The following is a 14407-nucleotide window of genomic DNA, read 5'->3' on the forward strand; positions in this document are numbered from 1 at the left end:
TTTTTTAAATAATTTAGTTTTAATATAAATATATATGTAGCCGAGGGTTTATGGTGCGCCTATACTTCGGCTTAATAATAAAACAATAACACGGTGCTCCGGTTCTGCGCCAAACCGGCCGTAACTTTATTTTCACTTTCAAAAACCTCCGTTGAACACTTCCTCTACTTCCTCTCTTTCCATCTTTTCCTTCACAATAAAAGCACCTTCACCGGAACATTTGTGCAATAATTATTATTATTAGGCTATTCTAAGTATCATTTAATGCTCACATTTTTGTACTTTTACTAGGGGTTTAAATGCAGGACCTTCACCTAACTCAATTTGACATTTCTAAACAGTGTACTGCATTTGACTTTGAGATTTAAGTACTTCTTACTCTGTTAAGATGTAGTTTCATAAGGATCTGACTGAATATTTACCCAATAGGTGGCGCTAATGCACTGCTAAGAAACACTCTCACGTCTCTTCACGACACAGTCGAGATTTACGGCCTGGTTGTTTTCAGCCGCAAAGCAAAACGCGTGGAGTCGGAAGAAGGTTAAAGTGAATCCCACAAATAGACGGTAAATTCACATTAATCTTTAACATCTCATGTTTGTTTTTCTTCAGCCGTTAAGTCACGAGACGATGTTGGGTTTGCTCCTCGTTTGGAGGGGTCACCAGTCGGTAGATAGCGTGGCGTTAGCATGAGCTAGCTGTCATTGAAGGAGACTCGGGCTGCAACGTTAGCATCATTTTACATGATAACTTACCTGGTCAAAGAGTACAATAATTTGTGTTGATAGTTTTGAGCTAATATGTAAATATACTGATTGTAATATCATATATACTTTCAATTTGGTATATTTGTTTCTATACAAAGAAGACTATCCAGCTAGCCACCGTATAGTTTGCTAGCATCGTTTAGCCCATAGTGTAGGGATCTGTAACAGTTAACGTTGTTATCTCAGACTTATTATACCATTCTGCCTTATATTTTATATTATTATTCTCTGCTGTATATGATACCATATTGAAAGTATGGTTAGAATGTGCAGACACAGCGTTATGCAAGCTACCACAGACAGACCCTCTTCAAAAATAATTATTTTTGTCACTTTGCAAACAAATGTGGTGTAGCCCATTTCATGCCACAATGATTAGACGGGTTGTCATTGAAATTTCCTGTTTTTAAACGTAGCAAAACAAAACGAGTCGTAATGCTCGATGATAAAAATGTCCTGGTTACTTAAAGTAGCTTCATTTGCCAGATCATTTTACTCTGTGAAGTTATCTGAAGCTTTATAATCACTCCGCTGCTGTGTGTCTGAGGTACTGACTGGTCAAATCTAGTCCTGTTTTCAAAAGCGGAGTTTACAAAGTGCTCTCAACAAGCAACACCGCAAAAGCCAGCTTCACCATCTCACCCTGTTGCTCATCCATCCTTTCCTTTCCGTCTCCTTCCTCATCAGCAGCGATGCCCTTCTTGGACCTCCAGTCGCGGTTCGGTGTCAACCTCGACGGCTGGCTGCTGCTGCAGAGCGGACAGCAGCCCAACAAGAGGGCGGCTCGCTGCCACGCCTTCGAGAAGGAGTGGATCGAGTGTGCCCACGGCATCGGGCAGACCCGAGCCAAGAAGGAGTGTCAGCTGGAGTTTGAGGACTTCTACGAATGCATGCACAGGCAGAAAACAGTGAGGACACAAAAGTCTTTAAATGCAACGGGTCGTTGGCTAAGAATAGGCAGAATCCATGATCACTGAGGTCTTTTTGGTGTTGTCCTATTTGGCATGCGGGAACTGTGCTGCTCCTTCATATCATTTGACTTGAAACGACATCATATTTTTGTATTAGTTGGCGTGATAGCCAGAGACGAGGAGAACATTTAACCTTCTCAGTAATAATGTACGCGAAGTCGTTGGCTCCCTATGACCCTTAGACATTTTTTAGAAATTGTTATGTCTGTTATTTTAATCATTTTTAGTCAATGATTGTATCATAATACTATGATGGCAGGAGAGACAGTGTGCGTTGGGTTAAACTGGCAGTGGTTTAACTGGACGGTGGATTAAATGAATTTATTAAGGCTTAACGTTGGCTATGATGGCGTCTTTGGACGCTTTGAGTGACAGGTGGCTGCTTGGTGTCTTCACTGCAACATCACACAAGCGCACATCCACTCCTCTGCCCACTTTTATGAGTGAGACTACGTAATAAGCAGCGAGATCTCTGCTTCTGAGTCTGACAGGCCTGACTCATCCACCGAGGGTGTGTTCACCTCTAAACGTCAGTCGCTAACTCTCTGTCTGCAGCTTTGTGACATCAGAGATGGCGAATGAAGGACCGCATCTGAAGGAAGCCGCCCTTTTTTTTCATTTTTGAACAACCAAATATGATTTAGAAGTAAATCTATGTTGACAGAGCGGAGGTGGGAAGCTGTCTCTTCTAGTTCTTCAGCTTCTCTCAGCATGGGGACGGGGAGAAAAGAGCACGTTAACGTCACAGCTATCGTCGGCTTCATGCTGCTCTGGGGGAAGGCAAATGGGAGGGGGGGGGGGGGTGCATGGCATTCAGCATCCTACTTGTTCCCCTTTCACACTAACCTCTTTCTCTCTCCCTCCCTGCAGCACGAGAGGCTGCATGCCATCCGTCAGCAGCGCGAAAAGATGGTGAAGGCGGGGACCTACAGTCCGCCAGCCTGCCACGCGGGCAAGCCCGACGAGGCGCCATGAGGGGACCCGTGACCGCCCTGCTCTTTGTTTATAGAAAGTCACATGCCCTTGTTTCCAAATAAATGTTATCATTGAAGATCCCCCTGTCTATTTCACTGTCCATAGAAACAGCTGAGGAGGCTAAGCATGAAAACATTTAACTAAAGTACTTGACATTTATTTAAGAACTATACTTTAGGGATTACTCCACAAATACTTGAAAGCCCTACTCATTCATTACTTAGAGATGGTGAATCATATATTACAGTATAAGTAGTATAATGCAGAGGTGTGGACTAGAGTCATGTGACTTGGACTCGAGTCATGAATTTGATGACTTGAGACTCGACTCGACAAAACGTACAAAGACTTGCAACTCGACTTGGACTTTAACATCGACGACTCGTGACTTCACTTGGACTCGAGCCTTTTGACTCGAGAAGACTTGCTACTTCCCATGAAAACTGGGGGGAAACATTTTCACACGGCCGCGCCGCTCTGTTTGTCTGCATCTGTCAAAAAGAATGTGCGCCCGCGCGCTGCCTGCACGACATCCAATCACTGCAGTCCCACCTGGTTCTGATTCGACAGCATCCAAACAGGCACATTGCAAGACAACCAATGAAGCGCAACAACGCGCCAGTTGGAAAAATGATACCGAAGATAGTTTCGTTTGGCTATAAAAATGACGAGGTAGTCGACAAAAAACGAGTTTGCTATTTGCAAAACATGCGGGTCGAAGATTCCAGACGGAGCTGCCACAACGTCCAACTTTGTTCGACACCTGAAGTTGCACAAAGAAAGGTAAGTTTTGAACGAATGCTGAGCGCCTTATCGAATGTACCGTAACTCACGAGCATTTTACCGTATCGACGAGACCGCTCGTTCATGGTTACAAAAATCGGGATTTTTGAACCTGAATTCAGACTCCGATGGAAATCCTCGCCAACATTATGTCAACGTCCGTTTTAAAGTACTATAACACAGTCACAGTCGATCCACCATCACCATTCCCTTCGTAGTCTAGGTCTGTGAGGCAGGTTCCCCGTCCCCACTTTGCTTTAAAGCACAGGACTTCGGTTTCTTGAGGGAAGGGCTTTTGAAGCAGTGAAAATATTCTTAATATTGCATAAACGGAAATGTATTATCGTATACCTAAGTGTACAATAGACAATGAATATTAACACTACATTGATATGAGTAAAGAGTAGTTTCAAATAAAACATGTGGTTATAAGGGATTTTCTGTCTCATCTTTGACTCGACTTGACTCGAGGGCAACGACTTGAGACTTACTTGTGACTTGCATAACAATGACTTTGTCCCACCTCTGGTATAATGTATGTAGAATGGATTATTGAAATCCATGCTTTTACTTGAATAAGTTCAATACAGTATTGCAGTCCAGAAAATCTCAGATAATCTGAATGCGTCCATCGCTACAAAAACAAAATCCAAAATGTTTTCTGTATTTACTGTCAAACGCCAACACTCAGAGCTTTTGGATAAAGACTTCAAACAAGACGAAGCTGTGAGCCTGTGAGTGAGGACACATTGTCCCAATGTCATCACTGCAGCTGTGCTCGTCTTAAATGTGTTCAGCTGGGCCTCTGCTGCCGACGCTTCATTTTGTCAACCCTCTGACCTGATTTGAGTAAATCCTTTTATTGATCGAGTGAGTTTGCGGCGGCACAGGGACGTCTCCGATGAGAGGCTGATGTGAGTGGATGCTGTTGGACATCGTCCATTGGATTAGCAGCGCTGACCTCTGACTGATGGGGTCGGCGAGGAGATGGAGCCAGGAGCGCAGAGAGCTCTGCTTCTACAACCTAAACGCAGGCGATTTACAAGTCTTTCATTTTCTACGCCTGTTTTTTTTTTTCAAACTGAGAATAAAATGCAATGGAAGGTGTTTTTATTTAATTATTCTTGAACTAAAACCAAATACATTTAAAATGATGTGGTTATTGTCCAATAATAATCACTGGCACGTGGCCATGTTAGATGGAAATTTCAAGAAAATACAAAATATGTACTTTTGTGATGTTGAAAGCGTGAGGTGGACAGTAGAACAGTAGGAACAGTAGAATTAGTTTAATGTCACATCCTAAAATTTATTTCCCTTGAGGCTTTTAACAGAATGTCCACTGACTCACAAAGACGTCCCCATTGACCTCTTGTAATACAAATTGGCTTTATTCAATTACAAGTTACTATTACAGCACATTATCACGAGATTTCAATTGTCACAATATAATTACCACCAATAACTGTTTGATCTGTGATTGGCTGTGATGGACGGAGGACAGGGTCCGGACCCTGTGTCCTGACTGGTTGGTTGGAGGCCGTGTAGCCTCCTTGGACCCTTGGTTCGGAGGAGGAAAACCCCCCCCAAAAGCTCTTTAACAACCAGAGGAAGGGACAACTAAAAGAGGACATCTGTACAGAGAAGCAATTCAACTATGGACAATTCTAAAGGTTATTCATCTGTCCTGATGCAAATACGGAAGATGCTTTTTGTGATTATTTAATTTAATGAAGTCTAACCGGAGACACAAACCCAGAGCAGTTTCAGTAGAGTCCAACAAATATGCATCACATTCCCTTAACGTCCAAGTTGACATCAGAAAGACCACACAATATTCAGAAAGATAATATTCCCATCAGACAGCAGCCACCTGTGAGTTATGGTCATTGTTCTTAAAGAAACGAAATGAAGGGATGATCCAACAAGCTCTAATTTGACTTGTAATAGATGCAGACACCGGACACCTGTCACTCCAACCTGACATCTTTACTGTACCCAATGGAGTGATTATAACAGTCCTCTCCATCCCCCAGGTGTTTGGAAAGGGAGGAGGGGGCAGAGTGTGTGTGTTGGGGGGGGGGGGGGGGGGCTAGTAAAACCCAGATTAGGGCGTTTCTTGTGTGTAATCGTGAAATTTACGGGAATGAGTAGCCGCTGCACACATGCCAAGTGAACCCCCTTTTTTCTCTGAAATGAGAGAAAGTGTGTGTTTGTGTGTGTGTGTGTGTGGGTGATGCAGCTGAGCCCCGGATGACGCCTGAGTACGACCCAAAATTTAAATAATTTCCTGAACGCTTCACACGCTGAATAGTGTGTGTGTGTGTGTGTGTGTGTGTGTGTGTGTGGCGGCAGATCAGGAGAGCTCGTGGGGGTTGTGGGGAGCGGAGGAAGGGAGGAAGGGACAGAGGGGCAAAGGAGGAGGAATCGGACAGCCATTATTCCGTTCAGGATTACGTTGCTCGGCTGTTCCCCCCCAGCGTCACGGCCCCCCTCCTCTCCCTCCCGCCTCCCGCCGCTGTGTCGCCTCGGTTCTGGAGGAAGAAAAAACCCGCTCGGTGGAAGCGGAACTATTCCAACCTCCCACCCAGGAGCAGAGGGAGCAGCGGCCGCAGCGCACCCGGCCTCCCTCGCTCTGTGATCGGATCCCCGGACCCGCTGGTGCCCGCTGAAGGTAAGCGGCTCCGGAGCTCACACGTCATCCAGGCGCATGCATGTGTAACGGGATCATTTCCACCCGGTGCGTGTCGAGCCGAACACGTTGGGGAAGGTGTTGCCCCTCACTGGGATCGTTACCAATAACGTGTTGATCAATAACACGTTGATTGGCAGCCACTACATCACAAGGAACGAATGGGTTTTCGCCCACGATGATCTCGGTCACCGCCTGAAAGCGTCCCCTCGTGATTCGTGCTTCCCGCTAACGAGGCACTGAGCGGCGGCTCGGCCCAGCTGCGGATGGATCAATGTGAGGAGTTGTGTTTGTGGTGCCACCGAGGCAGCCATCGGTCCGTGGGACAAAGAGCCCCCTGGCTGCGTGCACGTTTTAGGTCTCCATGTCTGAAGTCCATTCATGGACACACACACACACACACACACACCCTCCACACTCAGAGAGAGAGAGAGAGAGAAAATGATGCCGTGAAACACCAGCTGCAGCTTTTATTTGTGTGCAGAAACACACATTGGTGAGAGGCTGCATTTATTGACCCGTGCGATCCCCATAGGGCCTCCATCAGCACCATCTCCACCCTCCACCTGCTGTGTGCATCCCAATGGGCTCCACCACTGCAGACAGTAGGTCTGTCTGGAAAACCTCACGGGTATTATGCAAGGTGCAGAGAGAGAGAGAGAGAGAGAGACTCCCCTCCTGCCGCTTTGTAGCAGATGGTCACACGTGCACCTCCCTCCATCCTTATGGTGGACCTCCAACATGCAGGCTTCTCCTCAGACACAAAACAACCTACTCGCTTCTATTTTATTCAGGTAGAAATTGTGTAATTCCGTTGGTTTCCTCTTCCTAACCCCCCCCCCCCCACTAGTGTGTTAAAATGGTGCAAAGACCCAATGAGCCTCAGCTCTTGAGCCTCGGCTCTTGCTCTGTCCAGTCCGCGTGTGTGTGTGTGTGTGTGTGTGTGTGCGCTTCATTAGTCGTTACTCATCACGACTGGGGGCTGCGTTATTCATCGTCACCCATACTCACTGCGGTCTTAAATATCGATGTAACAAGTGTGCTTTTAAGGTCATATCTAAGTGCAAGGCAGTAGCTGTAATGGTTTATCGTTGATATAGTTTGACATTTTGGGGGATGAGACACCTGTTTATAAATGGCTGCATGAGAACAGGAAAAATTCTTTCAAATGACCTGTAGAAGCCGAGCCTATGCGTTAAGCTACTGAGGCGTTTTTGACCGGAAACTGTAGTTGACGCGCTGCCGTTGCCTCGAGGGATCAATAGGAGTTCACTTGCCCGTGGTTGATATGCACTTATGTCCGTTTATTTGCCTCAAGAAAAGCTCATCCATCCAATTACAGCACCCACGATTACAATTCACTTTACAGCGTCCCACAGCGGTCAAAACGCTTTGTTGTTCGTCCCATCAGAAACACCTGTCGAGGCCCCAAAGGTTCCTACCCCATATAGTGTGACACGCTGATCATAACAAATACTAATCTGCTCTTACATGAACTACTTGGTACCTTGTGTTTAAAGGTGTTCTTAGTCTTTATGCTAGAACCAGGAGATGGAGTTCTTGTCTCCCCCCCTTCTCACTTTTTCAATCTGTTGCTTCACTTCAACCCTCTCTGACAGTCTCCCCCCCTCTGCTTCATGTAACACACACACACACACACACACACGTAGCCTCCTCAGGCGGTGGGACACACCGTGTCCATGGAGATCCTCGTTAGAAATCAGGCCATTCAAGCATCCAGTGTGCATATGTGAGCGTCTCTAAAACTTTGGTGCACACATGATTTTGTGCATTGATGTGTAGCAAAGCCAAGCAAGTTATTTGGTATATGAATCAGAATATATTCATTCAATATTCAAGTTGTTTGTAAAACAAAAATGGCAATTAATCGCCGGCTTCACGTTCTCAAATGTTGCTCCTCTCCATCTTAAATCATTGCTGATTTAAAGGCGTCAACTGTGAGAGTGTATTTTCTCTTTCTCTAACTTGCAGTGAGCATTTATTTCAGTGCTTCTTTGTTGTTCATTTTTAACATATAATAAATCTTTAATGTCACCTCAGAGTCATGGAACCTTGCTGGTCAAAATAGTTATCAACTCGAAAGTCTGGCCTCTTGTGATAAGCATTTTACACCTTTTTTTTATTGGCAAGAAACAAGAAGACAACCAACACGACTAAACGCATGGATCAATAGCAGTAATCATTATTTGTAGTCCTGACAAAAAGAAAGGAGCAATGTCATTTGTTTACGTGCTGTGAGTGAAGTCTCATTAGACAGGAAGTGATCTCACTCTCTCAATTCTCCTCTGGCGTTCATGCTGTCACTTTCTTCTTCTTCTTCTTCTTCTTCTTCTTCAAAGATCTCCTTTTCTCCTCGCACAGCACTAATGACACAGTGTGACTCTAAACCCTCCATTCTGGCTCTATTTATAAAACGGCTCGTTGCCGTGGCACTGACTCACTGTCAGTGAGCCCCATTGAAACTGACTTCACACACACACACACACACACACACAGAGACACACACACACACACACAGAGACAGACACACATGCAAAAACCAGAATACGAGGACATAGACAAACACGGACACCAAAGAATCACAGAGCGTTGTGGGAAGGCCTTTAACCTCTTCCCAGCCAGCGTTGCTGTGGAGACGGGGATTCAGGAAGCGGGTGTTTGCCAGCGGTCTAGCCGGGGGCCAGCTGCAGGAGGAGGAGGAGGAGGAGGAGGAGGAGGAGGAGGATTTTTTCGGCAGCACTAGCCCTGATGCAAAACCCAGCCGCTGTGTGGGACTCATGCATCATGCACAGAAACATTCCCACCCTGTGACGGCGCTTGGGTCGCTCCACAGTTTAATCTGCTGCAGCCCTGGGGGAGAGGGAGGGGGGGCAGGGCAGCCAGCAGAACTTAGTCACCCTGTGAAGTGCTCACAGTTTCAGCTGGTGGTTGGTTGAGTCTCTCAGCAACCAGAGAGACTGTCCTTCTGTCAGAGGGTGACATGTGAAACAAACCGGATCACTTTTCATTCCAAAGGATTTCATCCATTTTATGGAAACGAATGCTTAAGAGCTGTTTTCACTTTAAAGTAGCCATTAGAAGCACATTTGGATTCTTATTGATTGTGGCTTAACTTATAATGAAGCATTTCAAATGTTTAACTTTGCGGGGTCTTGGGAAATCTTTACATTGCCTTTTTTTTTACTGACTAAAAGTACCTTTTTTTAATCTAACCGAAATTTAAGAGTAGATTACAATATAATATAATATACAATTTGTAATTTGCAGTAAACTCATTACTCCACAAGTGAGTCCCTGTGGAGCAGTGATGGCCAATTCATTCTCTCAGGATTGATTTTATGAGGCTGTGATGGACAGCTCAGAGCATCAGGTCCCCAGAGGGCCACACTCGTAGTGAGTATGGGTGACGATGAATAACGCAGCCCCCAATTTATGAGTAACGACTAGACAAATGAAGCACACACACACACACACACACACACACACACACACACACACACACATACTATCTTGTGTTTATTATTCCACCAAGTGTTTGCTGTTGCTTACTTTACTTCATATGAAAGGTGTTGTAAAGAATCTGTTTTCGGATGAATGAGCAACAGACAAGAGAGAAGCAGAGAAGGGTACCAGAAGAAGAGGATGGAGACTGAGGGAGAGAAAGAGAAAAAAAATATCCTACCTCCCACTTATTGGCTTTTCTTTAAAAATAGAAATTCTAGACAGGCTTTGAAATCTCCTCTTTCTCTTTGCTCCTTGTCTTTCGCTGCTGTCATGTGCTCGCTTCCCTTTACAGCAGTCTGCAGCCTCATGACCTCATCAGCGCTCGCCGAGGCGCCATGACGGGTGTCTCTCTTTCTCTTGTGCTTCGTTCTTGATGCGTGGTCACACTGTACCCCGGCAAATTAATTATACAACTGTTCTTTCCTCCTTCCTTCTTCTGACCTCCTTTCCTTCCCCCTCCCCCCCCCCCGCTGCTCTCGTCCCTCTCTCCATCCCTCGCAGCCCCGCAAGCGAGATGGAGTCCTCGGACGACGATACTCTAAGCGAGCGCTCCTGCGTCAGCGAGCCGTCCTTCCGCAGCGAGCGCTCAGGGGGGTCGCTGTCCCCGTGCCCGTCGGGGCCCGCGGGGCCCCCGGGAGACACGCTGCCCTGGAACCTGTCCAAACATGAGCGCAGGAAGAGGAAGAGCCAGGACTCGGTACTGGACCCGGCAGAGAGGGCGGTGGTCCGTGTTGCAGGTAAGGGCAAACCGCCGGAGCACTTCCCTGTGCCTTTGAGCAAGGGGCTGAGGGGCCAAGTCTGCTGTCAGGGTGTGGGGTGGAGAACGCTGTATCCATGCGACGGCATACAGGACGTTTCCACTTGGTTCCCCTTTGCATCCTCACGTTCAGCTTCCTCCTGGCTTTGACTACAGGACCACGCTTGCTTTAGAAAAAGCCCATCAGAAAGATGGGAGGAGTCGCTTTTGGGGATGATGGTGATGTTTACACGGCTACTGCTACAAGCCACATGGACGACTGTCCTCCGTCACCCTTCCCTCCTCTTCCCCCACCCACTGTAACAGAAGATGGAGGAGAAATGTAGGTTGCTCAGCCAGGGTTCCCCTGCTTGTGTAATGACACACCAGCAGCCCGACAGCGTCTCCTCCGTCAGTGATTCTGAAGCTTCCAGCTAAAATAATTGAAGCTGAATGATGTGAAAGTGGGAGTAGTGCTATTACTTCTCCACTCACCGCATCTCCTGATTGCAGTGAGCATTTGCTGTTTGAGGCTGTCATCGTAGTGGATGGACGCCAGCGTTTAGCTAACACTACGCCGCCTACAATCCTTTTCGCCCACATCTTTGCCCTTAGAAGAGAGAAATAAAGCTTTATATGAATTTATATAAATAATAAATGGCCTTACTGCTATAATTTAAATAACATTGTGAATGCCAGCTGCATGGGGGGGGGGGGGGGGGGGGGTGTTGGAGTGGAGATGCGATGCCAGTAAAAGCCCACTTAGCAGAAATGGAGACGGCATGTAGGTTGTAATGCTCTGATAGTACACGTACACGTGAAGACAGATGATTCTGTAAATGTTCGGGGAGGCTGCAGCCACTCAACGTCATATTTTATTTTTTAATTAAATTACCTTCTTAACAATTTTCCCGGAAGCATTTTGGTGTGAAGAAGCGGTGTACCTGTGGGTTTCTGGAGGGGTGTGATGAGTTTATCCTTTCAAGGAAGCGAGGCGTTGCATCCAGAGTGAGAGCGAAACTTCACATGTTACACAAAAAGATGAAGATGAGAAGATGGGACAAAACGGGGAATCTGTGTGGTGGATGTTTGGAAGTTTGCTTTTCTGACACAAACACACACTATTAGACCCCAGATTAAAAGTGTGATAAAAATAGATAAAAAAGACGGATATAAAAGTTACCTAATGATTATGAAAACAGTTCTACCTGCTATAATGTGAAAAGTAGGCGGTTCACTTACGGTGCAGGACAAACTAAAAAGGACTTAACAAGCTCAAAAGCAACCTTGTAAGATCATCCAAAATATGATTTAATTACCCATATATTGAAATCAGTCACTGCTGCAACTTGAAACATGATTTCTTAGTAATAGATAGTAATAACTGTAATTTAAAAAAGGCAGCTGAAATAAAGGATCAATTCCACATGCTATTTGTAATGATGAAAACGCCCTCAAGTTATTCTTCTAACAACATCATGTGACGTCCCTTTGTTGTGCTGATTACAAGCAGATTTTAGTGCACACATGTGGAATTAGTTATCACACTGTTTTTTTTTGTCCTGTGGTCTTCTTTCTTCATCGCGTTGGTCCTTCCAAGAAGACAAGATGAAGAAAAAAACATACAAATGACCTAATGTTCAGGATTTGTAATCAAAGCTTTTCCTCTTTTTTTTATATCTGTTGCACATTGCCAAGAGTTTGTTTCTGTTTGTGTGTGTCGTGTGAAAGAGAGATAATTAAAGCATAGTTCTGGAAAAAAAAGATTTGAAAAAGGAAATGTGAAATGATGCAAAGAGACAGTGAGACTTCCTGGTAGCACCTTTGAGTCAGCGAGTCAGACATGTCTGTGGGAGATCATGGGGTCCCAGCAGGTAGCAGGCAGCTTGGAAACATCATCTCTCTAATAGCTGCTGGTTGTAGAAAAAGACTTGAGTGTCTTACCAAAAATAGATATGAAAACTAGATCTGAAGCTAAAAATAAGATGTGGGCCACTACTCGTTCCCCGACCCGCACTCCTGCCACCTCACTGTAGATAAAGCATCCGGCAGTCTCTGAGTAGACAGATTTATTTAGGAATATCCACCCGGTGAACACAGGATGTAGAGTATGTAGCCGCGGCTCCTGGGACCTGGAGCTTTGCATTTAGTTTTTGGTCTTGGCATCATGAGTTGGTTAGCATGAGTCCTGCTCACTGTTTTTATCGGGAGATAATCAGACAGAACGTTCATAAGCTGTGCTCGTCAACTGCCTCCCGGCACCGTTCCCCCCCCCCTCTCCCCCTCTGCAGCTGAGCTAACCACACCCCGCCACCACAGAGTACTAATTTGCAAAATGTAAAAGTAAAGGTCCTTTGCATTAGGCATGAACAGACAAAACAAATGACAAGTTGAAGTCTTTTATTTTCTCCAGAAGGCTACGTGACCCCCCCAGTAACTTTTGGTGTTATTTCTTTTGTATACAGGAGGTCAAACATCCCATCAGTAAAGGTTATCGCATTAAATTGATTATGGAGCTATTCTTCCATCACTTAATATTGATGTTAATTGACAAAACATAAGTCCCGTCGACTTATGTTTTAACATCAATATTATCATCAATATTATCTTTTCTCTTCCAAAGTGTAAAAATGATCAGTTGTGTTCATACCAAAGTTCACATTCCTAGCTACTCTATGCTATGGCTGGCTGTTTGGTTTGTTCCCAGTCTTTATGCTAAGCTAACCAGCTGCTGGCTCCAGCATCTTATGATTAGAGAGCGGTATCCCAGCTAACCATTAGCAGCAATTAGCATTTTCACAAAGTGTTCTTTTAAAAGTGTGAGATTTGGGGTTTTGAAATCGGCTGATCTGAGCATAGAAACATGAGGGTGCTAGAGTATATGCAAAGTCCCTTTTATAATGTAAATCCACTGATGGATGAATGAATCCTCTTCACCTGGTTACACACTAAACGATCAAAGCAAAACCGGAGTCTATCTGCTGCAGTGATGCTCCCATACAGATTCAACTGGTAGCACAGAGTATCCCAGCTGTATCCACAGCTCGCCCAGCAGCAACGTCTATTGTGATGAAATTGCATTTCAGCTAATTCTGCCATCATTCAAGCAGAGGCTGGAATGTGGGAAAACTAATACATTAGGCTGCTTGTACCTATAAGCTGCACGGCTTAAAGTCCAGTTACAACATGCATGTTGGAGCTGGAGAGGATGAAGGGAGACGCTGCAGTCCGGAGCGGCTCGGCCTGCTGAGCTCGAATGTCAATGGAACTCCAACAGAAGCCGGCCTTACTGTTGATGTAGTGACTATTAAAGTAAACTCCAGGCATACGGAGGAAACATACCATCATTACTGGTAGGGTAAAAAAAACATAATTTACAATTTTGAGAGAAGAAATGTGACAATGTCACAAATCAACCCAGCTAGAATTGTTATCTTCTGCGTTTAACACATTTTAAACCAGGAGACAGATGTTTGTGTCCCTAACACTAATCCTAATTTACGTCTGTAACTTTAAAAAAGTAACAACGCTACTAATGCTGACAAGTAGCCATGGAGCCTAACATAATCAAGTATTTATTTTGCTTCAATTTACGACATTAATCTGAGAGAAAATAGTTTTCCCCTCAGAACCTCATGGAGTTGTGTTGCGTGTTGCAGGTTGTGCTGGTGGAAAACTCTGTTTGCCCGAGTTATGACATTCATGCTCAATAAAATAAATAACATAAATCTTTTTATTTAATTTTGTTGTATAGATTATTAGGTGAAACAACTTGACGTTGGAAGTATATAGCATAGTTATTGAGATGTTTTGAATTTTTTTGTAAAAAATTGGTTGGTATTTTTTTGTCCGATTTTTCATACACATTTGCAAATCTTGTTTTTGTTTGTGAATCATGAAACACAGATTTGTCACCAGTATTGAGACTCATTTCTCCACATGAGAAACGGAGTCTAGC

The 14407-nt window shown here is 44.8% G+C and overlaps 2 protein-coding genes across 9 annotated transcripts in view; both read left to right on the forward strand.

Moving 5' to 3' along the window:
• Positions 1 to 429: 429 nt before the first annotated feature.
• On the forward strand, positions 430 to 2793 carry ndufs5 (NADH:ubiquinone oxidoreductase subunit S5). 2 transcript variants are annotated; one of them, XM_037475124.2, is made up of 3 exons: positions 430 to 566; positions 1458 to 1675; positions 2609 to 2793. In XM_037475124.2, exons 2-3 carry the CDS (start codon positions 1460 to 1462, stop codon positions 2711 to 2713), a joined length of 321 nt encoding a protein of 106 aa, XP_037331021.2. In that variant the 5' UTR covers positions 430 to 566; positions 1458 to 1459; the 3' UTR covers positions 2714 to 2793. The 2 variants fall into 2 exon arrangements, with proteins under 2 accessions (XP_037331021.2, XP_062414664.1); XM_062558680.1 differs by having other exon boundaries at positions 493 to 566; positions 1455 to 1675.
• A 3098-nt stretch (positions 2794 to 5891) lies between these two features.
• The window catches only part of macf1a (microtubule actin crosslinking factor 1a), a 152924-nt gene continuing 144408 nt past the window's right edge, over positions 5892 to 14407 (forward strand). For 4 of the 7 annotated variants that reach the window (XM_062558576.1, XM_062558577.1, XM_062558578.1 and 1 more), the window contains exons 1-2: positions 5892 to 6170; positions 10215 to 10450. In XM_062558576.1, the coding sequence (XP_062414560.1) occupies positions 10228 to 10450 (223 nt within the window). In that variant the 5' untranslated portion in view covers positions 5892 to 6170; positions 10215 to 10227. The remainder of the gene's footprint in view (positions 6171 to 10214; positions 10451 to 14407) is intronic. The other 3 variants (XM_062558584.1, XM_037475155.2, XM_062558583.1) reach the window with 1 other exon arrangement.

The sequence above is a fragment of the Pungitius pungitius genome, chromosome 17, assembly GCF_949316345.1.
Source record: "Pungitius pungitius chromosome 17, fPunPun2.1, whole genome shotgun sequence".
NCBI lineage: Eukaryota > Metazoa > Chordata > Actinopteri > Perciformes > Gasterosteidae > Pungitius > Pungitius pungitius.

Bases quoted from the DNA above. Each gene is read 5' to 3' on its own strand.
- ndufs5 (XM_037475124.2), top strand. From the start codon at position 1,460: ATGCCCTTCTTGGACCTCCAGTCGCGGTTCGGTGTCAACCTCGACGGC. The intron at 1,676-2,608 runs GTGAGGACACAA...CCCTCCCTGCAG, and splicing joins GCATGCACAGGCAGAAAACA to CACGAGAGGCTGCATGCCAT.